The following is a 20,748-nucleotide window of genomic DNA, read 5'->3' on the forward strand; positions in this document are numbered from 1 at the left end:
GACAAGGCCAACTTCATGGATCAAAGTCCAGATTTAGTAATCAAGGGTTCTTTAATACATGCCTCTCTGAATATGGAAGTAACACTTTGAACTATGTAGAATTACAGCTGTTTAAAATGTAAATCAGTTATAAGGTGTTAATACAATAAGAAACTCACTTATCCACAGGAAAAGTGTGTCAGCTATTAATTAGACTTGTTAGAGTTTATATGCACCTAAAAAGGTGGCTTGTATCATCGAAGATAAGCCTTGGGTTAATGGTTAATTTTTAATTTTACTCTTAATTTAATCTTTTGAGCCAATGAGTCTTGTCCCAGAGTTTTAAAAATCACGGTTGATACGGGTTCCAGAAAAGCCATGAATTCCTCCATTGCAAGCACCAGATCCACACAGCGGGCTCTGACTACAGGGCAGCATTGAGATATTTTGGGGGAGGGGCAGTTTTTCAATCTCAATGAGGATAGAAGCTTGGCTTAAAAGTAACTCATGCATTGGAAGAAAAACTGTATCCTGACATTGTAGAAATGTGAGGCAGGCATAAGATATACAGCCTGTTTCCTTTCATTCCTGGCATACCAGTATAACATCTGAGAATTCTAGTACAGTTTTTAAATTTGTTGTTGTTTGAGGCGAGCCCAAAAGACTGGCCATTTATTTTAATGGGAGAAAGAATTGCCAAGCCAGGGCCTCCAGCCACTGTAATGGAACTCCAGACGCGTGCGCCCCCTTGTGCACATGTACAACCTTGCACGCTCGCGTCACCTTGTGTGTCTGGCTTATGTGGGACCTGAAGAGTTGAACATGAGTCCTTAGGTTTCGCAGGCAAGAGCCTTAACTGCTAAGCCATTTCTCCAGCCTTCTCATAGGGTTTTTATGTCTACATTTGAAGGTGACCTTAGCAGTTTCCAAAACTTAGCCCAGGCTCTCCACAGACTGCTCACAATTCCTACCAAAGGGGAAACATTTGGTAGATACTGCCACAGGCATTGCCTAGAGTGAAAACAGAGCTGTTTTTTGTTGGTTTTTTTTTTTTTAAGCACAGTTCACTTCCAGCCTCACGCACTTCAGGGCACTCAACTGTGAGAGCTAATGGAAGAGCTGGCACAAGGTCAGACTGAGCAGTAAAAGCACCTTTCATTGGTCCAGTTACACGGATGACAAGAGTGACTGACAGCTCACCCAGGTCACTTTCAGTTCAATAACGGAGGCTAGTAAAATCCCAAGAATTATAGATCAGTGGACGCTTGACAAAACCGAGATAAGCTGAGCTGAAGAGTGGACAAACAGAAACACAGGAGAGGGCTAGAGAGGTGGCTTAGCAGTTAAGATGCTTGCCTGCAAAGCCCAAGGACCTGGGTCCAATCCTCCAGGTCCCACGTAGCCAGATGCATATGGTGGCACATGTATGTGGAGTTTGTTTGAAGGTGACCTTGATGGTTTCCAAAACTTTATTTTAGAGTGCTTAGAGGCCCTGGCACATCTATTCTCTCTCTCTCTTTCTCTCCCTCTCTCTATTTCTAATAAATAAATAAAAATAAATCTTTAAAAATGTTTTTTTTTAAGAAACCTAGGAGACATGGACACACTCATGACTCCAGTAGGCTCAAGACTTGGCATCTGAAATGCTGCCCTCATCAAGCATATTATGGGTTTCTGATGACATGGTACCATTCTTTAAAAAAAAAAAAAAAAACAGGGTCTCATGTATCCTAGGCTGGCCTCCAACTCCCTATGTAGCCAAGAATGACCTTCTGATCCTCCTGCCTGCCCCTCCCCACCCCCACTCCCCGCCTCTCAAGTGCCTGGTTTGACAAGGCACCATTCTTTTATTTTATTTTATTTATTTGCAAACAGAGAGAGAGAGAGAGAGGGAGAGAGAGAGGATACGGGCAGATAGAGAATGGGTGCACCAGGGCTCCAGCCACTGCAAATGAACTCTAGACACATGCGCCCCCTTGTGCATCTGGCTTATGTAGGTACTAGGGAATCGAACCTGGGTCCTTTGGCTTCGCAGACAAGTGCCTTAACCGCTAAGCCACCTCTCCAGCCCAATGCACCACTCTTAACTCTACCTTCCCTGTAGGATAGCCTGCTCTGGCCGCTCAGAGGAAGTCCACCCCAGTACACAAATGGAAGCTTCCCTGTGCTGAACAACTGAGGGGAAAAAAGACTCGTCAGGTCCTGCCGCTGCTCTGAGCTGTCAGGACCAGGGCCTGGCAATGCCCCGCGTGTGAAGCGGCCTTGCTCTCCAGGTGCCGTCTGGGGAAAGGAGGCATTCCTTAGGGTGTCAGGCTTAGCCAGTCAGAACTGCGGCTCCTGCCGTACTGCACAGGCCTTGCCCAGCGTTGTCTGCAGAGGGCAGCATTGGACTATTCAAAGTGTGGCAAACACAGCAGGAAAAGCACGAGCGTGTGCTGTCACTTAAACATCTATTGCATTTAGCATTCGGTAGCTTAGCTAGGCACAACGTGCAGGAACCATTCAACTTACATTTTCTTTTTCTTTCTTTCTTTTTTTTTTTTACTAATTAAACCTCAAAATCCATGTCCAAAATAACTTGGCAAAAACAGAAGAGGTAATGTGTGCTATCAAAACTTCCAATTAATCCCGGGTTATTGTTCCCAGTCTGAACCTATGCCGTGGACACGGTTCTGATTTTGTCCCGAATTTGAAATATTGGGACAGGATAGGGAGAGAGCCTTGCCAGGGGAAGAAACACCAAGGAGCGTGTGGGAAGAATTTGCAAGCTTTACTTAACAAAAGCTGAGTTTTTCTTTCTCCTTAATACCCCAACATATCTCTCTTAAGGAGGAAGTGTAATCAAGGAAGTCATTTCCCAAATGGTCTTCCAATCGTCCAGGTGCTAAGGAGAAACAGCTGCTAAGTGACTTCTCAGCATAAGAAAATTTCTTTACAGTCTTCAAAAAAAAAAAGTAATTGAAATATTTTTGGTACAAATCCTGAAAACTGATAGCATTCAAAAAAAAAAAAAAAGATGATTCCAAATGAGAATTCAACAAAACTGAAAATCACCTAATTATGCACAACAAGCTGCAATTCAGAAGTATTAATGGCAGCGTTGGCAGCTGACACGTCACACGTGTTTACCTTCATGGAGGCTTTGAGCTCAGAAGCGTCGTATTGGGCAGGTGTCTTCAACAAGCCCAAAATCACCGTCTCCAGGTGGCCGGATAAGGCTGACTTCAGCGCCGAGGGAAGCTCCTGGGCAGAAGGCAATCAGACACAGAGAAGCGTGGTTGGCGACCAGTTTGATTTAACAGCAGTGAGCTGAGAAAGTGGGCTGTGAACCTGTCACCACCCGGGAGTCTCAGGCTGAGTACCCTCCCCTGCCACCATCAAACCAACATGACAAACAGCAAAGGCCAGGCTTTGCTACACCCAGATCCACTAACATCCAAGCCAATCACCAGGGGAAAAGAGGAGTAACGTACACCTTCCCAGCAAGCACCAAGTGACGGGGACGCTGAACGAGGACAAGGCATGTTCTGGGCTCAAGGCCCCGGCTAGGAAGGAATGAGGCAGAATGGAGAACCTGGGGGAGCTGAGTCCTTGGGGTGACTGAGACCCCATGAAGGCCTTGTGAAACAGCTGCAGGGGTGGTTTTCCCCGAAGCCTACACAGTAGATCAGAGGCCCAGCATGGCTGGAAGTGGAGGTATGGAATTTCCCCACGCAAAACAGTTCGCTAACACTGAGTCCCTAACCCTATTCATTCAGACTGGGCAGGTGTCAACGGAGCTGAAGGGGAATCTAAGCCCTGCAGGGGATCCTTTTGACGTCTCTGTGGAAGATTGTTTCTTACAGATGAACACGAGATTTTAAGTCGGCGGTCTGAGGCAGCGTCCTCGTACGTAGACGGATAGCCCTAGTTCAGTGTGGCTCTTAAAGACACTTCTGCAGAGATCAGATACCCTACCAATCTTGGGCATTGGGCCATGACTGAGCTGACCCACTGTCATTATTTTCTTCTTACCCTTCCCCCTTCTTTCTCTGTGCTTCCTTTCTCTCCTGCTTTCTACCGGCCCCGTGGCATCTACAGTGTTAAGCCTTCAGGGTACCTGCCAGCTGCAAAAGGTGGTTTGCAGCCTATTTGAGAGACTATCTTTTCACATCATTCATGGATGTCAAGAATGTTGGGACTGGACTAAGGAGGTGGCTCAGTGAGTAAAGTGCTTGCCATGCAAACACAAGGACCCCATTTTGGATCCCCAGAACCCACGTAAAATGGCAGGTGTGGTGGTATGCACCTGTAACCCCAGCACTGAGGAGGCCGGGAAAGGCCGGTCCCAGGGGCTCACTGGTTAGTTCTCCAGGAAGATCAGTAAGCTTTAGTTTCAGTGAGAGACTGTATGGAAGCATGAGGAAGAGAGTGATTGAGGACCAACCTCTGGCCTCCACACATATGTGTGCACACAAACATATGAACACACACAGGTGCACACACACACTCATGTAGAACAAAACAAAACAAAACAAAAAGAATGTTAGAGCTCAGGACTGAGAAGATGGTTCAGTGATTAAAGGCACTTGCTTGCAAAATCTGCAAGCTAGGGTTCAATTCTCCAGTAACCATGTAAAGGTATACAACATGTCACATGTATTTGGAGTTCATTTGCAATGGCTAGATACCCTGGCATGCCCACACTGTATCTCTCTTTTCCTCTCTCAATCTCTCTCTCTCTCTCTTTCTCTCTCTCTCTCTCTCTCACACATAAATAAATAAATAAATAAATAAATAAATAAATAAATAAATAAATAAATAAATAAATAAAAGATTTTGGAACTGATTCTGACCTGAGGATCACTACAAGCAACATTTTCCCCACCTACCTTCTCTGGTTTTTGACGTCCTGAGAACGCACACAGCCCATCGGAGGGGACTTGTCAAGCAACACATGCCAATTATAAGAGGACTTTTCCATTTGGAGCCTTCTTGGGGTCAGGTGGTTCCCAACTTAGCCTATCCTTTATACTCCCCACCCACCATGCCTGCTCAAACCTCAAAGTACAACTGGGTGCCTCCTGGCTTCTCCCACTTCTATTTTGAACTGCGGATGGGTGTCCAACTTCCTGTTTCTTAGAATGTGCAGCACAGAGTTTAGCACTGACAAAAATCCCAGGGCTGAAGAGATGGCTGAGCAGTTCAGAGCTTGCCTGTGAAGCCTAAGGACCCCGGTTTGAGGCTTGATTCCCCAGGACCCACATTAGCCAGATGCACAAGGGGGCGCACGCGTCTGGAGTTCGTTTGCAGTGGCTGGAGGCCCTGGCGCGCCCATTCTATATCTCTCTGCCTCTCTCTCTCTGTCTGTTGTTCTCAAATAAATAAATAAAAATAAATAAAAAATTTTAAATCCCAAAAATAATTAAGAAATGAAACAGAGCCATCCTCTGTACAGGGAATCCTCATGACTGGTGCAAACCTGAATAAAGAAAGTGAACCCTCCCTTCCTCCCTCCTCCTCCATTGGACTTCTGAATCTGGGCTGGGGTCTTCAGGGCATCCAGCCTGAGCGAACAACCCATTGCAACTATACTAGGATTCCCTTTAGAACATCTTGAGTAGTTCACATATCTGCCTGCAAAAGATAATTCTGGGCTGGGAAGATGGCTGCCACGGGGGAAGTGCCTGCCATGCACGCATGAAGACCTGGGTTTCATCCTCAGAACTTCTGCTAAAAAAAAAAAACAAGTGGGGTATAGGGGAGTGGGGGCTGGGAAGATGGCCCAGTGGTCAAATGTGCTTGCTTGCAAAGACTGCCAGCCAGGGTTCAATTTCCCAACCACACAAGTAAGCCAGACGCAAAAAGTGGAGTAAGGGCAGGAGAGATGGCTTAGTGGTTAAGGCGCTTGCCTGCAAAGCCAAAGGACCCAGGTTCGATTCCCCAGGACCCACACAAAGTTGGGATACACAAGGTGGCACATGAGTCTGGAGTTCATTTGCAGTGGCTGGAGGTCCTGGTGCACCCAATTCCCCCACCCCCGTCTCTCAAGTAAATAAATATTAAAAATATTTTAAATGGAGTATTTGATACTCATTTGCAGCAGCAAGAGAACACGCACGCGTGCGAGCATACACACACACACGCACACACACACTCACACAATTCTCAGTGGCCCCGGTGGACAGTCCTCAGCAGGCTCTGGGCAGTCAGCAGCCGCAAGCACAAAGCAAGCCTGCGCAGTTGCCGACCCGAGCCAGATTCCCGTGATATCTCTCCTCCGACAGAGAACATGGCAGCTTTGTTCTCCAGCTCGATGAGAAATGGAGATCCGTGCTTGTGAGCACTCAGTTCCAAGACCACACTATGCGTCCGTGACAGCCAAATGAGCAATCGTTTGCCTGCAGTCCAAAGGAGTGGACCTTCTGCTCCAACGGGAACTTGGCTCTGCCACGCTCAGACCCTCTAGGAAAGCTGGAGAAATGAAACACCCCTCCCTGTGCCTTGTTTCAGAAGATTAATATAAGTCTACTGGAAGAATTTTAATGCGCTTGGGATGAAAGAAGCCAGCTGCTTTCCTATTTATGTCTTTTCCAACTGCTTCGGAGCACGGAGGAGGGAGCGAGAGCGAGGCATGGCCTGCAGCCCCCAGGGCCCTGGTGGTCCTGCCCACTCCAGGAACACTGGGTGTCTTGCACAGTCCTTCCTGCTCACCTCTGTTCTGGCCCTGAGTGAAAGCCTGAAGTCAAATGGGAGCTGCAGGAAGCCACTCTCACTGCACCGTCCAGGAATAAATCAAAAGCTTTTAACAGCGAGAAGTTAAAAATAAAACGTCACATCCTTAAAAATACAATTTCCTAACGCTGCAGCAAAATACAATGAGCCAGCACCGGCTGCTCTTTACCCAGTAGTGGACAGGCCAAGGAGAGGCCCTACAAAGACGCTTGAGAGGGTAGAAGCATGCTGGGGGAGATAGCCTGGCAGGCCAAAGGGCTGAACCCATTCGTTGCAACACTCTTAAGAATTCAAGTGTGGGGATGGAGAGATGGCTTAGCGGTTAAGCGCTTGCCTGTGAAGCCTAAGGACCCCGGTTCGAGGCTCGGTTCCCCAGGTCCCATGTTAGCCAGATGCACAAGGGGGCGCACGCGTCTGGAGTTCGTTTGCACAGGCTGGAAGCCCTGGCGCGCCCATTCTCTCTCTCTCCCTCTATCTGTCTTTCTCTCTGTGTCTGTTGCTCTCAAATAAATAAATAAATAAATGAAAAAAAAAATTAAAAAAAAAAAGAATTCAAGCGTGTGTGTGTGTGTGTGTGTGTGTGTGTGTGTGTGTGTGTGGTCGTCCTCATAAGGATGCAAGAATCCTTGGATACCCAAGGATTCCAAGAGTTGCCATTCACAAAATGGAAACTCAGTGTCCAAGGACAAGGCGTGGCCTCCACCCCTAAGATTTCTGGTACCTTTTTGGTGCGTCTCTGGTAGGCGAAGGCAATGTCCTGTCTCTGGGCGTTGCTGCGGTTGGTCAAGATGTTGACGATGGTGACCTCATCCACACCTGCGCAGACAGAAGTCGTGAAGCGTTACTCAGCCGCACCGCCCTGTACTTCAAGCTGACGTTCACTAAGTGAAATGAGCGTGCTGCGGGCCGAACCAAACCGCCGGGCATCTCTATTTATCAGCATACCATAGCCGTCACATGCACCTTCATTTCCTTGTGTTCTCTCAAGAGCCTTAAACCTCAGGCCTAAATATTCGTATTTAAAAAGGTACTTTTGAAAACTAATAAATTAAATTAAAAAATAAATAAATAAAAATAAAAAGGTACTTTATTCATAAGTTGGTTTCTGAGATCAACAGTAGGAGGTGCGTTGGCGGAGCCCTGGCAGCCGGGTGGGACAAGAAAGATCTAGGAGGATTGTAAGTGAAGGCCCCCAAAAGCCACTTAACGGGGGAGTTAATAGACACTAACTGCAAAATGAATTAATAGAGACAATTATTTATGTTTATTGCAAGATTCTGATTATATAAGCAGCTAGGTATAATTTCTATAATTATACAAACTGTTGAGACAAATGAGTCAGATGTAAGACGGCGGTTGTATTTTAATAGTGTAATTGATTAATATAACCATACTTATTGAAGAATAAATTGTTTTGTAAGGAAAATAAACGTTCCACTGCTTTTAATCTTCAATGGGCAATTTTAATAATCAATTTTATAACTTTATTAAAAAGAGTAAGTGTTTTAATCTAAATTAAATCTAAATTGGGAGTTTTGAAGTACCACCAAAATATTTTAGTACCTACTTTAATTGGACCATGTGCATTTACAAAGATAAGCAGTGCCCAGTGGTACCTGAAAGTTTCCAATTTTATATCAGAAATGTTTCCAACATGCCATTTGACTGGGGAAAGCTCTGTGTGAAGGATTCAGTCTGCAAAAGGTCTCTCTCCCAGGTGACTGTGAACTTTGTTTGAGCCAGTGAAGTCTTTGCCATACGTGGACACAGGAAGCCCTGGGCAGGGTTTCTGAACTCACAAGGTCACTCACAAACCACATGCAGCTTAGCCTAAAGGAGATCAGAGTCCCAAAGAGCAGAAAATCCAGAACTGCAATGTTTGGGGGGAAAACAATGAACATGGGGCCAGAGAGATGGCTCAGTGGTTAAAGGTGCTTGCTTACAAAGCCTGATGGTCGGAGTTCAATTTCCCAGTGACCACATAAAGCCAGATGCACAAAGTGATACATGTATCTGGAGTTTGCTTGCAGTGGCATGAGGCTGTGGCACACCCTTACTCACTTCAGCTCTCTCTTTCTCTCTGTCTTTTAACTCTCTCACAAATAAATAAATTTTTAAAAAATGAATACTGGGCTGAAGAGATGGCTTAAGAACCTGGGGGGCCGATTCCCCAGTACCCACGTAAAGCCAGATGCACAAAGTGGCTGAAGACCCTGGTGAGTCCATTCTCTCTCTCCCTTCCCTCTCTGCCTCTCTTGCTCTCTCTATCTCTGTCTCCCTCTCTCACATTAGAAAAGGCAGGTCTGTTAGGTTTGCCTCAAAAAAAAAAAAAAAAAAATTAGGAAAGGACAAAGTAACAGAGACCATTTCTCTTCTTACTTTATAGACGGGTCTCAGGTCTGCATCAGTTACTTCGAGAAACAGCTGTCTCTAGGAGTCTCAGCTCCCACATCTGCCTAATAAGGGGTGTGAGCCAGGACCCCCAGTTCCACATCTGAAGCACGAACAGAATTAAGCCTTCATAACACAAGACTCCTTAAGGGTAAAAAGCTTTGCCCAAAGTGACCCTTGAATGAGCAGCGCCCAAATTCCCCGGAACGCTTACTAACAACAGCCCCCCGGGCCCCACCCAAGCTCTATCAAGACTTTCTACAACTCCCTGATAACACCTTCCTTGACAGTCGCTGACCAGGAACAGTAAATCCACCACTGTGGGTGACCATCACCTCACTCCTACCAACTGCTCCTGTGAGGCAGAGGCTGACTACAATCTCAGGGAAAAGAAATGCTTACTTAAAAAAAATATCTTTTTTATTTATTTGAGAAAAAGATAATTCGAACTCCGGACAATTATGCCACTTTGTGCATCTGGCTTTACGTGGGCCCTGGGGAATGGAACCCAGGCCAGCAGGGCACTGAGCAATCACCACAGCACCAAAATGCTTACTTTCATCCAAACAACCCAAGCAAAAATTAAACCCTAAAAAGTGTTCACTACGCCAAGTGCGGTGCAGTCCCAGGCTCGCAACCAACAAAGCTGCCTTCCGCCTGCGTGGGTACCAGCCCCCGGGGGTCCAGCTGACAGCTGGACATCAATCTCGCTGTTGCCACCTCACCTAGGAAGCAGTACCGGCTACTGTCTGAAGGAATCTATTTTCTGTAAATTATTTGCCGAGCAAACAGCCTGCTTGGAGCAGGATCTGACATGCTGGGGACTCCATCCCTGGGTGAACCACGGCACACGGCACACCATGCCAGAAACCGCAGGGAAACTGGATGGAGGCCATTCCTGCAAGTGAGAGAGTCCTGACCCCCTAAAACCCCACCTCCATCATGGCTGTCTCCAAGACTATTGTGTGCTTGTCTAACATTGAACTGGAGGAGGAAACGCCCAAGGAGCACAGGCTGTCTACCCAAGGACACTTAAGGTACGCCCTATTGTTGGAACCGGGGAATCTCTACCAGTGGGAGGGGCCGTCGTCACATCTTCTGACGCCGCGTTTCCCCTCGACCTGCTTGTCTAGTGGGTCAGCAGACAGCTCGGTGCTGCAGAATCTGTCCAACACAGGTTGAGGTTGCCAGGGTCAAAGTGTCATCTGTCACCACTGTCCAGATGTAGCTGAGAGAGGCAGTTGGAACACAGCCACTGAGGCAGAGTCAGTCAATAACCGAGTACCATGGGCCCAAGCACTCACGATGAAGGACATCTCAAAGGCTGGTGGATGAAACCCTGCTTCCCTAAATTCACTTATTTTCTTTCTCTTTCTTTCTTCCTTTTTTCCTTTCTTCCTCCCTCCCTCCCTCCCTCCCTCCCTTCCTTCCTTCCTTTCTTTCTCTCTTTTTTCATTTTCTTTTTATGAGATAGGGTCTCACTCTAGCCCAGACTCACCTAGAACTCACTCTGTAGTCAGTGCTGGCCTTGAACTCATAGTGATCCTCCTACCTCTGCCTCCTGAATGCTGGGATTAAAGGCGTGTGCCACCATGCCCAGGTAAATTCGCTTTCTTTTCTCTTTGGTGTGTATATATGTGTGTGGCATGTGTGTGTGTTCACAGTGTGGGGGTACAGGTGTGCATGTATACACAGGTACATAGAGACCAGACGCTGTCATCAACTGTCTTCCTCCGTCACCTTGTCTTTAGAGACAAGGTGTCAAAGACGGAGTGTCTCCCTGAACCAGAGCCCGCTGATCCAGCTTGGATAGTCAGGAAGCTCTGGGGATCCTCCCGTGTCCACCTCCCCCGGGAGCTGGGATTCCAGGTCTGCTCTACCACACCCAGTTTTTATGTGGGTGTTGGGGGTTCAAACTCGGGTCCTCGTGCTTGTCACGAGCACTTTCTTCACTGAGCCATCTCCCCAGCCTCATGCTTTCTGATTTCTCATTTGCTTCTGTTGAGGGAAGAGTTAGATGGATAGAAGGCTCCAGGGTCCAGATGAAAGTGCAGGTGTGGTGAAAGTTTGCAGAAGAAATAGAACTGAGTAATTCTTCCTTTTCTGCCCCATTCTTCTTGGGTCTGACTTGGGGCAACAGTCACAAAGTGCTCTCAATAAATACTGACTTCAGGGAGCAGTGGTGTGTGTTGGGGTACACAGAAAGTATGGTCAAAGCACGGCAAATGATGTCAAGCAGAAAGATTTTTTTTAAAGCTTATCAAAAATTTTCAAAAGGGCTGGAGAGATGGCTTCACAGTTAAGCGCTTGCCTATGAAGCCCAAAGACCCCCGGTTCGAGGCTCGGTTCCCCAGGACCCACATTAGCCAGATGCACAAGGGGGCGCATGTGTCTGGAGTTTGTTTGCAGAGGCTGGAAGCCCTGGTGCGGCCATTCTCTCTTTCTCTCTACCTGCCTCTTTCTCTCTCTGTTGCTCTCAAGTAAATAAATAAAAATGAACAAAAAATAAATAAAAAAATTTATTTTCAAAATACCAGGCATGGTATCATACCTTTAATCCCAGCACAAGACTACACAGTGAATTCCAGGTCAGCCTGGGCTGGCGTGAGACCCTACCTCGAAAAAAGAAAGATTTTTTTTTTTTTTCAAAACTAATAGAAATTGAGATTGTCCAAAACTGGCACAGAAGATACAAAACACAAAGGTATATATTTGGCTTCCCATAAGAAATAGCACAGGGGAGAAGCTGGGCGTGGTGGCGCACGCCTTTAATCCTGAGAGGCAGAGGTAGGAGGATTATTGTGAGTTCAAGGTCATCCTGAGACTACATTGTGAATTCTAGCCTGGACTAGAGCAAGACCCTACCTTGAAAAAACAGAAAAAAAAAAACAACAAAAAAAAACAAAGGAACAACAAATAATGTTCAGCTAATCTAATCAGCTAGCTGTGACCATATGTTCATGTGTCCAGCGGCGGGCATCTGTGAGGTCATTCCTGTTGTGTCAGTTACCCCGAGCAAGGGCTTTGCTAAAGGAAGGCTCTGGAAGGTGGCCCTGACCGCTGGGCTCAAGCGGCAACTTTGAGTCCCCTCAACCACCCCTCATAAGTTTCAAGTGCAAAGATTTGTATCAGACGTGACGGCTGAATTCAAAGCCACAGGGCCTGACTCCCGGAGGTTCCCCCACCCCTGACCAGGTGGAAGCCCCAAGCCAGCTCCGTTCTCCGGCATCCCACGGAAAATGCGTGTCTCTGTTATCCATGGCAGAGGACCAACAGCCGTCTGGAACAGGAAGCTGACTCAAGCCACAGAGACACATTGGCTGCACAAGGAAATGAGTCTCATTTGGGTGATGGGGGCTCTGGAGACCCAAGGGTGGAGATTGTCTGGTTGGAAAGAAAAGGAAAATCACCCACATGGGGGCTCACCTTATGTAGATCAGGGGAAAACCACAGCTCAGATGCCTGGGCATATTGGTCTCAGAGCTCAGCTAAAGTCATCTTTTCCAAACTATTTATTGATTTGTTCAAGAGAGAAAGAGAGAGAGAGAGAGACAAAGAGGCAGAGAGAAAGAAAAAATGAGCGCACCAGGGCTTCCAGCCACTGCAAACGAACTCCAGACACATGCGGCCCCTTGTGCATCTGGCTTATGGGGGTCCTGGGGACTCAAACCTGGGTCCTTAGGCTTCACAGGCAAATGCCTTAACCACTAAGCCATTTCCCCAGCCCAAAGTCATCTTTAAAATAAGGTCAGAGGCATGCCACAAAGGCAGGAGAGGGGCATGAAGCCCGAGGTACATGGATGTGGACGAACGATACTATAAGAGGCGCTCTATTGAGCAATTGCCATGCACCATGTGTTCTCATCAGACGTCTCACACACGTTCGGTCATGCCATCTCCCCAGCATCTGCACCAGAGATGCAGGGTACTGTCTTTCTTTTGCCTTAACCTTCTTTAATATTTTATTTTTACTTATGTATTTATTTGACACAGAGAGAGTGTGTGTGTGAGGAAGAGAATGGGAGCTCCAGGGCCTCCAGCCACTGCAAATGCATGCGCCACCTTGTGCATCCGGCTTACATGGGTCCTGGGGAATAGAACCTGGGTCCTTTTTTTTGCAGGCAAGTGCCTTAACCGCTAAGCCATCCGTCCAGCTCTGGAACTATCATTCTCAACGTAACAATGTAGGACCGGATGCTCATTGGAGACAGGGGCTCACCTAAAGCCACAGAAGCAAGTCGCTGAGGGCTGAGAGTCATGCCAGGTATAATGGCCTTGGCACACTGCTCCAAGCCGCCCTGCCTCCTGAAATTATACTTTAGATGTCTCTCTCTGTCATCCCACCTAACTGCTAAAAGGATTTGGGCAGTATTGTGATTATAATGTGAAATGTCCCCTAAATGCTCAGGTATTTGAACACTTGGTCACCAGCTGGTGGGCTGTTTGGGACCTTTAGAAGGTGGAGCCTTGCTGGGGTGGGCCTTGAGGCTTTACAGCCTGGCCCACTTCCTGTTTGCCCTCTGCTTCCTGGCTGAATTTACCAGCCAGCTCCCTGCTCCCGCCACCAGGGTTTCCCCACTGTGATGGACTCTACCTGCTGGAGACGTAAGCCACGTCCTCCTTCCTTCTCCTGCTTCTTGCCAGGTATCTTATCAAAGCCACAAGGAAGCAACTGATACGAGGTTGAAATGTGCCCATGTGTGTGCAGGAGGCCCACTGTTTAGAACCTAGGCACACACTTAGTAACACGTAGCAATGGCATGCCACCCAGAGGCAAGCGCAAGGCTACTGAATGGGAAACCTGGCTGGTTTTGTTTTCCCAACAGAAAGAATTACAGAACACTCTGCTAAGTCTATCCATCAAGAACCTGGCAAAAGCAGGCGGTCTTTTCCAGTTAAACCCATTATGCCACCTCGTCATTCATCTCCCGGGAGTGAATTTAAAGAATATAAAGTTTACCCCCCCACATACACCCGCTCAGGAAATGTCCGCACACAGATCACTTTCCCGAAGAACCCTTTCCCATCAGCCACAGCACTGACGGGTCCAGAATTCCCACTTTTAGAGTAACCCCTCTCAATGACTCGGCAGGGCGGGGGCACTCTTCTCCGGAGGTCTCACCCAAACGGAATGCCAGGGTTCACAACAGGTACAAGGGGAGCTTGGCACAAGCATCAACGGCAGGTGCAGTGCTTGGAAGGCAGCGGGACTCGGACCTGCAACAGCTCTGGGCACACACCAGTTCCTCCCTGTGCCTGGCCTTCTCACCTGGAAAAGCCCAGGCTCCACAGAACGATGCCTCCGCTAGTTAGACCGCAGAAAGGACTGGCTGAGAGAGCGACTGGGAACCTGCCTTCTGCCTTCTCTTAGCTCCTCTGTCCCTAGCCTAGCCTCTGCCTGAATTCACTTCTTGGCCACTGATGATACATGGCAGAGAGAATATGAAGAGCACCTTCATCATTAGCATCCATTAGATGAACAGTGCATTGCTGGGAAGCTGGCTCAGTGGAGAAAATGTTGTGCGAGAGCACGGATCCCTACGTTCAGATCCCCCCAACCCATGTGAGAACATATGCTGGTGCTGGGTGTGGCACTTGGGAGGCAGAGGTAGGAGGATCGTCGTGAGTTCGAGGCCACCCTGAGACTACAGAGTGAATTCCAGGTCAGCCTGGACCAGAGTGAAACCATACCTCGAAAAACAAAAACAAAAACAAAAACAGACGCTCTGGCGAGTGTCTGTGATCTGAGCTTGCCTAATGGTGCAAAAGGAGGAGATGACAGGAAAATCTCCCAGAAGCCTGTTGAACAAGAGGTCCTGCTTCAAATAAAGTGGAAGGCAAAGACAGAGACTTGAGGTTGTCCCTTGATGTACACACACACACACACACACACACACACACAAACACCCCTAGCAGTTCAGTTGCAAGATAAACTCCAGCAGCTCCCAGACAGGCGGAAGAAAAGACACGCCACACAGGTGAGGAGCTTCAGACTTCTGACGAGTCCGGAATAGCTGGAGGATCCACTCAGGGGCAGCATAGGCTAAGTGACCAAGAAGATGTTAGAGTCCTGGGACCAAACTGCTACTCCCATTCTTTCTAGGTTTTTTTTTTTTTAAGAGAGACTTTACAAATATTTTATTTATTTATCTGCAAGCAGAAAGAGACAGTGAGATGGAATGGGTGTACCAGGGCTTCGAGCCACTGGAAGCAAACTTCAGATCCAATGCTCCACTTTGTGCATCTGGCTTTACGCAGGCATGGTGGAATTGAACCTGGGTCCTTGGGCTTTGCAGGCAAGCATCTTAAGTGCTGAGCCACCTCTTCAGCCCTCCCATCCTGTTTTGATGTCACCCCAGCTGAGCTCCTTCAAATGGACTCGAGGCATCATCTGCTTGGTGACCTCATGGGGAACTTCAATAACCCAGAGCCCTTGTAACCCTTGGAGAATAATCCAGTTATATTTCTGAAATACTCTGTGAGCACATTCTAACAGGAGGAAAACATATGTTAGGAGATTCGGATCAAATCCCACTGTAAAAGAAAGAATGGATGTGACATATAGGCGTGGTTTTGTGACCTACTCTTCTATATCTGCCTCGTGAGACAGAGAAGAAAAATCTGGAATAGCGGCACAAGGATCCCGCAGGTCCACCCTGAACTCAGTCAGCGAGCGCTGCCCCTACCAGATAAGAATCTGGTTTTTTATTTTTATTTCATTTTCCACTGGGTGAAACTGGCATTTGGATGTCCTGAGGGAGAAGAGAAGCCAGCTCTTATAGAGGAGAAAGAGGAAGGAGAGACAGACGATGAAAGATGATGCCAACGGTGAGAAAGGTGCCAGGGACTCTTTTCCCCGTGTGTTACAGCCACCTGGCACCTACACAGCTATGTAGACAAATATCTCCACAAAGAAAGCCTGTGCTCCCAGAGGGGGAGGAGAAAACCAGCTGTGACTCAGCACGGGCCTGTGTAAGATGAGAGCAGGTCCGCGGTGAACTTGAGAACACAGAGGGGGCGTGAGAAGGCCCTGGGCGGCCTGAGCCCCAAGGCCTTTCTCAGTGGTGCCCCGGTCCATCCTGGCACCTCCCCGCCCCAACAGCACAGGTAAGAGGATCCGTCTCCCAGCCGAGCTGCCTGCCAGCAGCCTGGAGAAGGGATGCTCCTAGTCACCATGTCAGCAGAGAGAAGCCACCTGCCGACGTAGCACGTGGAGCCACAAATGTCCACCCTGGGCCACGCTAGAAATCGTAAGAGGGTTTTGTTGTTGTTGTTGTTGTTCCTGAGGCAGGGTCTCACTCTAGCCCAGGCTGACCTGGATGGAACTCACTATGTAGCCTCAGGGTGGCCTCGAACTCACAACGATGATCCTCCAACCTCTGTCCCCCAAGTGCTGGGATTAAAGGCGTGCGCCACCACGCCCGGCTTAAGAGGCCCTCTTGTCAAAGTGTAAGGGGGAGCAAATGCGGAAACTTCCTCGCACGGTGGCGCCCATGATGAGGGGCGGGGCTCATCCACTCCCCGAATCCCTTCTGGAGAAGAAGTAACACTGCTAAAATCAAAACCGGCAACAAGAAGTGCCCTCCTTCCCTCCCCTGCCCCAGCCGCCCGCGCTCCGGGATTTGCCGGCACTCTCACTCTGGGATGGAACTGATGCTAACTGCGGTCTCTTTTGCGGAGTCTAGATTCATCTTTTCCCATTTAGCTGGCATTCCTTTCTAGTTATCTGGACCCACATGGCCACTCACAGCTGCGTTGCACACCCCCGGTATAGATTTAACCCAAGGCCAAGCTAGGCCAAGAGACTCCTACCGATTAAGTCTCGGAAACCTCTTGTGAACTAAGCAATATTAGTAGTCCGGCAGGTCTTCGTCAGCGTCTGACCCGCGCCGGCGAGCGAGACCCAGTTCGTGGAAATAGCTCACAGCTCATGGGCACTGTTGTCCTTTCTGGGTTATATCCAGATTCTGGAACAATCCTTTGCCGACACCATCTTACTCTCTACTTGTGCATGTGTACACACACACACACACACACACACACACACACCTGTCCCCACCTCTGTTATGTGTGTGTCTTTGAGCTACTATTTGGGTTAAACCGTAACCTTCTCACACAGTCCCACAAGCCTGGGCATTTTAAAGGACTAATAAAAAGAAGTTTCTAAGGAGAGGCCAATCCAGGGGAAGTGATTCCACCAGAGCGACAAGAGCTAGAAAGAGGCTGTGAAGAAGCCCGCGGGAGACAGAGGAGCGACACGCGCCATCACCCCCTCAGAGCACTTGGGGAAAGCCTGGTGTGGTGTCACACACACACCTGTCATTCCAGTCCTAGGGACACTGAGGGAGGAGGAGCAAAAGTGCATGGGCCAGCCTGGGCTACAAGGCAAGAGTCTGGCTCCCAAAGAAAGAAAAATACATGTGGAGAAGAGCTATGCCTGCCAAGTGGGTGGGGCTGGTGGGGGGGGGGCGTAAAAAGGAGGCTACAGGCTCCTGGAGAAGTAAAGTTAGAGGCACCACCTGCTTGGGGACACAGGCTGGAGCAGGTGAAGTTAGAAAGAGAATACGTCACGGGCGTGGCGAGAAGGCCCATTGGAAGACAAGTGTCCTAGCACAGGTGTGGCCTTACCGAGGCCGGGGAAGGGACGCGCTTCTCTGCCTGCTCCACCCCGCCACAGCGGTCCCCACTCCAGGCCGCTTCTGGTCCTTGCATACAATGCACAGAACTGCCCAGGTGGCGGATGGCGGCTGACTCTGCACTGTCTTTGCTCTCACTGGCCTTCAGAGGACATAGGCACTAAGGAAGGCCAGAAGCATCAGCTAGAATCCAAATATCTCCGCTTGCTCTGCGCTGGGACACCTGCCTAGCCTCCAGGATAGGGCCGTGCCCTTGGGCATCCAGCCTGTCCCTGCTGAGGCTGCTATCAGCATTTGAGGTTTCCCTTTGTTTCCTTTCCATTGTTTCTTGTTTTATAAAATACTTTATTTTTATATATTTATTTGAGAGAGGGAAAGAGGGACAGAGATTGAGAAAGAGAGAATGGGCGCATCAGGGCTTCCAGCTACTGCAAACGAACTCCAGATGCGTTTGTCACATTGTGCATCTGGATTACATGAGTACTGGGGAATCGAACCGATGTCCTTTGACTTTGCAGGCAAGTGCCTTAACGGCTGAGCCATCTCTCCAGCTCTGTATTTTTTTAATTTAATTTATTTATTTGCAAGTAGAGAGAGCTAGAGAGAAAAGAGACAGAGAATGGGCACACTAGGGCCTCCAGCCTCTGCAAAGGAACTCCAGACACATGTACCACTTTGTGCATCTGGCTTTATGTGGATACTGGGGAATCGAACCTGGATCCTCAGGCTTTGCAGACAAGTGCCTTAATAGCCTAGCCATCTCTCCAGCCTCCCCCCCCCGCCACTTGTTTCTTTTGAAGTCAAGGAAAGCCTGCTCCAGAAAAAGAAGTTGGGGTATGCAGGTGTGCCTCCATGACTCAAGGTTGCCATGAGCTCTAAGTGGGGTCAGTTATCTGAGAAATCAGGATAGGGAAAGGAACAAAGGGCTTGGCACCTTTCCTAACTAATGACCTCATTCTACTTTAAGTCTTCCTGCCTTCCGCTAGGAAAGCAAACACATGACCATCAATTACTCATAATGCTATTAATCAGTTACTAATGCCTCTTTTTTATTTTTGAATTTAAAAAGCTGTCGTGGGGCGGCTCAGCAGGCAAGCACTAAGAGGCTGAGAGCTTCAGTACCCATCTAAAAAGCTAGGTGTGACTGGGCGTGGTGGTGCACACCTTTAATCCCAGCAACTGGGGAGGCAAAGGTAGGAGGATCACTATGAGTTCAAGGCCACCCTGAGACTACATAGTGAATTCCAGGTCAGCCTGGACTAGAGCAAGACCCTACCTCAAAAAAAGGAGGGGCTGAGGAGATGGCTTAGCAGTTAAGGAGCTTGCCTGCAAAGTCTAAGGACCCATGTTCCACTCTCCAGATCCCACGTAAGCCAGATGCACAAACTGATACACACACAAGGCCACACATGCATACAAGGTGGTGCGAGCATCTGGAGTTTGGATGCAGTGGTTGGAGGCCATGGAGTGCCAATTCTCTCTTCTCTCTCTCTCATAAATATATATATATATATATATATATATATATATATGGAGAGAGAGAGAGAGTGGTGGCGCACGCCTTTAATCCCAGCACTACGGAGGCAGAGGTAGGAGGATTGCTGTGAGTTCAAGGCCACCCTGAGACTACAGAGTGAATTCCAGGTCAGCCTGGGCCAGAGTGAGACCCTACCTTGAAAAACCAGAAGAAAAAAAAAAACAAAAAACTCCAGACTCTGCGAGAAAGTCATCTCAAGGGAACACCGTGGAAGGGTGATCGAGGAAGATGCCATATTATAGACTCTTTTTAATGTCACCTACTCTGTCTGGTGTCCTCTCACTTCCACATGGATGTGCATGGGGCACGTGCACCTGCCCGCACATGCTATATACACATATGCTACACACACACACACAAGCATGCACCAAAAAAAAAATTAATATAGGGAGCAGGAGAGATTGCTCAATGTTTAAAGGCACTTGTTTGCAAAGACTGACAGCCTAGGTTCAATTCCCCAGTGCCCATGTAAAGCCAGATGCACAAGGTGGTAATGTGTTTGGAGTTCATTTGCAGTGGCAAAGGCCCTTACATGCCCAGATACACATTCTCTCTCTCCCTCCCTCCCTCCCTCTTTCTCCCAAATATACATATATATATATATATATATATTTGCAATTGTGCAGGTTGGAGAGATTGCTCAATGGTGGTTAAAGCTACTTGCTTGCAAAGCCTGATAGGTCTGGGTTCAAATCTCCAGGACCCATGTAAAGCCAGATGCACAAGGTGGCACGTATGTCTTGAGTTCATTGGCAGTGGTAGGAGACTCTGGCATGCCCTTTCTCTGTCTGCCTTTTCTTCTCTCTCTCTCTCTCTCTCTCTCTGAAATAAATAAGTAAATACAATTTTTTAAATTGTTATTGCTATCATCATACAATATAGCACACACTATTTTATAGACATTTCTCTGCAGAACTGTCAGTTTTAGGTGAACAGATGTTAAAACAAGTGCATTAAATTATCTACACTGAGGGTTGTAGAACTCAATAACTACACTAAAAATAATAAATTGTGTACTTCAAATAGGTGGGTTGTACAGCACAGGAGATCTCTCTCAGTAAAGACATCAAAATGATATTCATGACATTCTCCAGATACTGTGCTTTCATCAATCATTCCTCCACTAAACCAGAGACCTGGATTTTCCACTCTTGCATCCAAAACTGACATTCAGTAGGCAACCGTGCTCTGAGGGCTTCTGAATGTTATTCTTTCTTCCCAACAGTTTCCTAGAAGGAGTTAAGGCTTAAAAAAATGCTGCCAACACAGGAATTATTGCAACACACCAATAAAATTAAGGAAACAATTGCTCACTAAGATTACTATGCATAATAATAATAATGACAGTGTTCTCAGTGAAACGCCAAGCACTAAGACTGGTATGTTGGGGGCGGGAGAGAGAAGGGGGAGGGAGGAACAGGGGCCCCAACTGACGGTAGATCACAAATGTGAAGCTGCTCAATACTGTCATGCCTGAAAACAGCTCAAGGT

General features: G+C 47.8%; 1 protein-coding gene across 1 annotated transcript in view; it reads right to left on the reverse strand.

The window, feature by feature from the left end:
• The window catches only part of Anxa2 (annexin A2), a 58,914-nt gene that overhangs the window by 13,856 nt on the left and 24,310 nt on the right, over window positions 1-20,748 (reverse strand). Inside the window, exons 4-5 of the mRNA XM_045160876.1 lie at window positions 7,415-7,509; window positions 3,109-3,222 (exon numbers count right to left, since the gene is read on the reverse strand). Of these exons, the coding sequence (XP_045016811.1) occupies window positions 3,109-3,222; window positions 7,415-7,509 (209 nt within the window). The remainder of the gene's footprint in view (window positions 1-3,108; window positions 3,223-7,414; window positions 7,510-20,748) is intronic.

The sequence above is a fragment of the Jaculus jaculus genome, chromosome 10, assembly GCF_020740685.1.
Source record: "Jaculus jaculus isolate mJacJac1 chromosome 10, mJacJac1.mat.Y.cur, whole genome shotgun sequence".
Lineage (NCBI taxonomy): Eukaryota > Metazoa > Chordata > Mammalia > Rodentia > Dipodidae > Jaculus > Jaculus jaculus.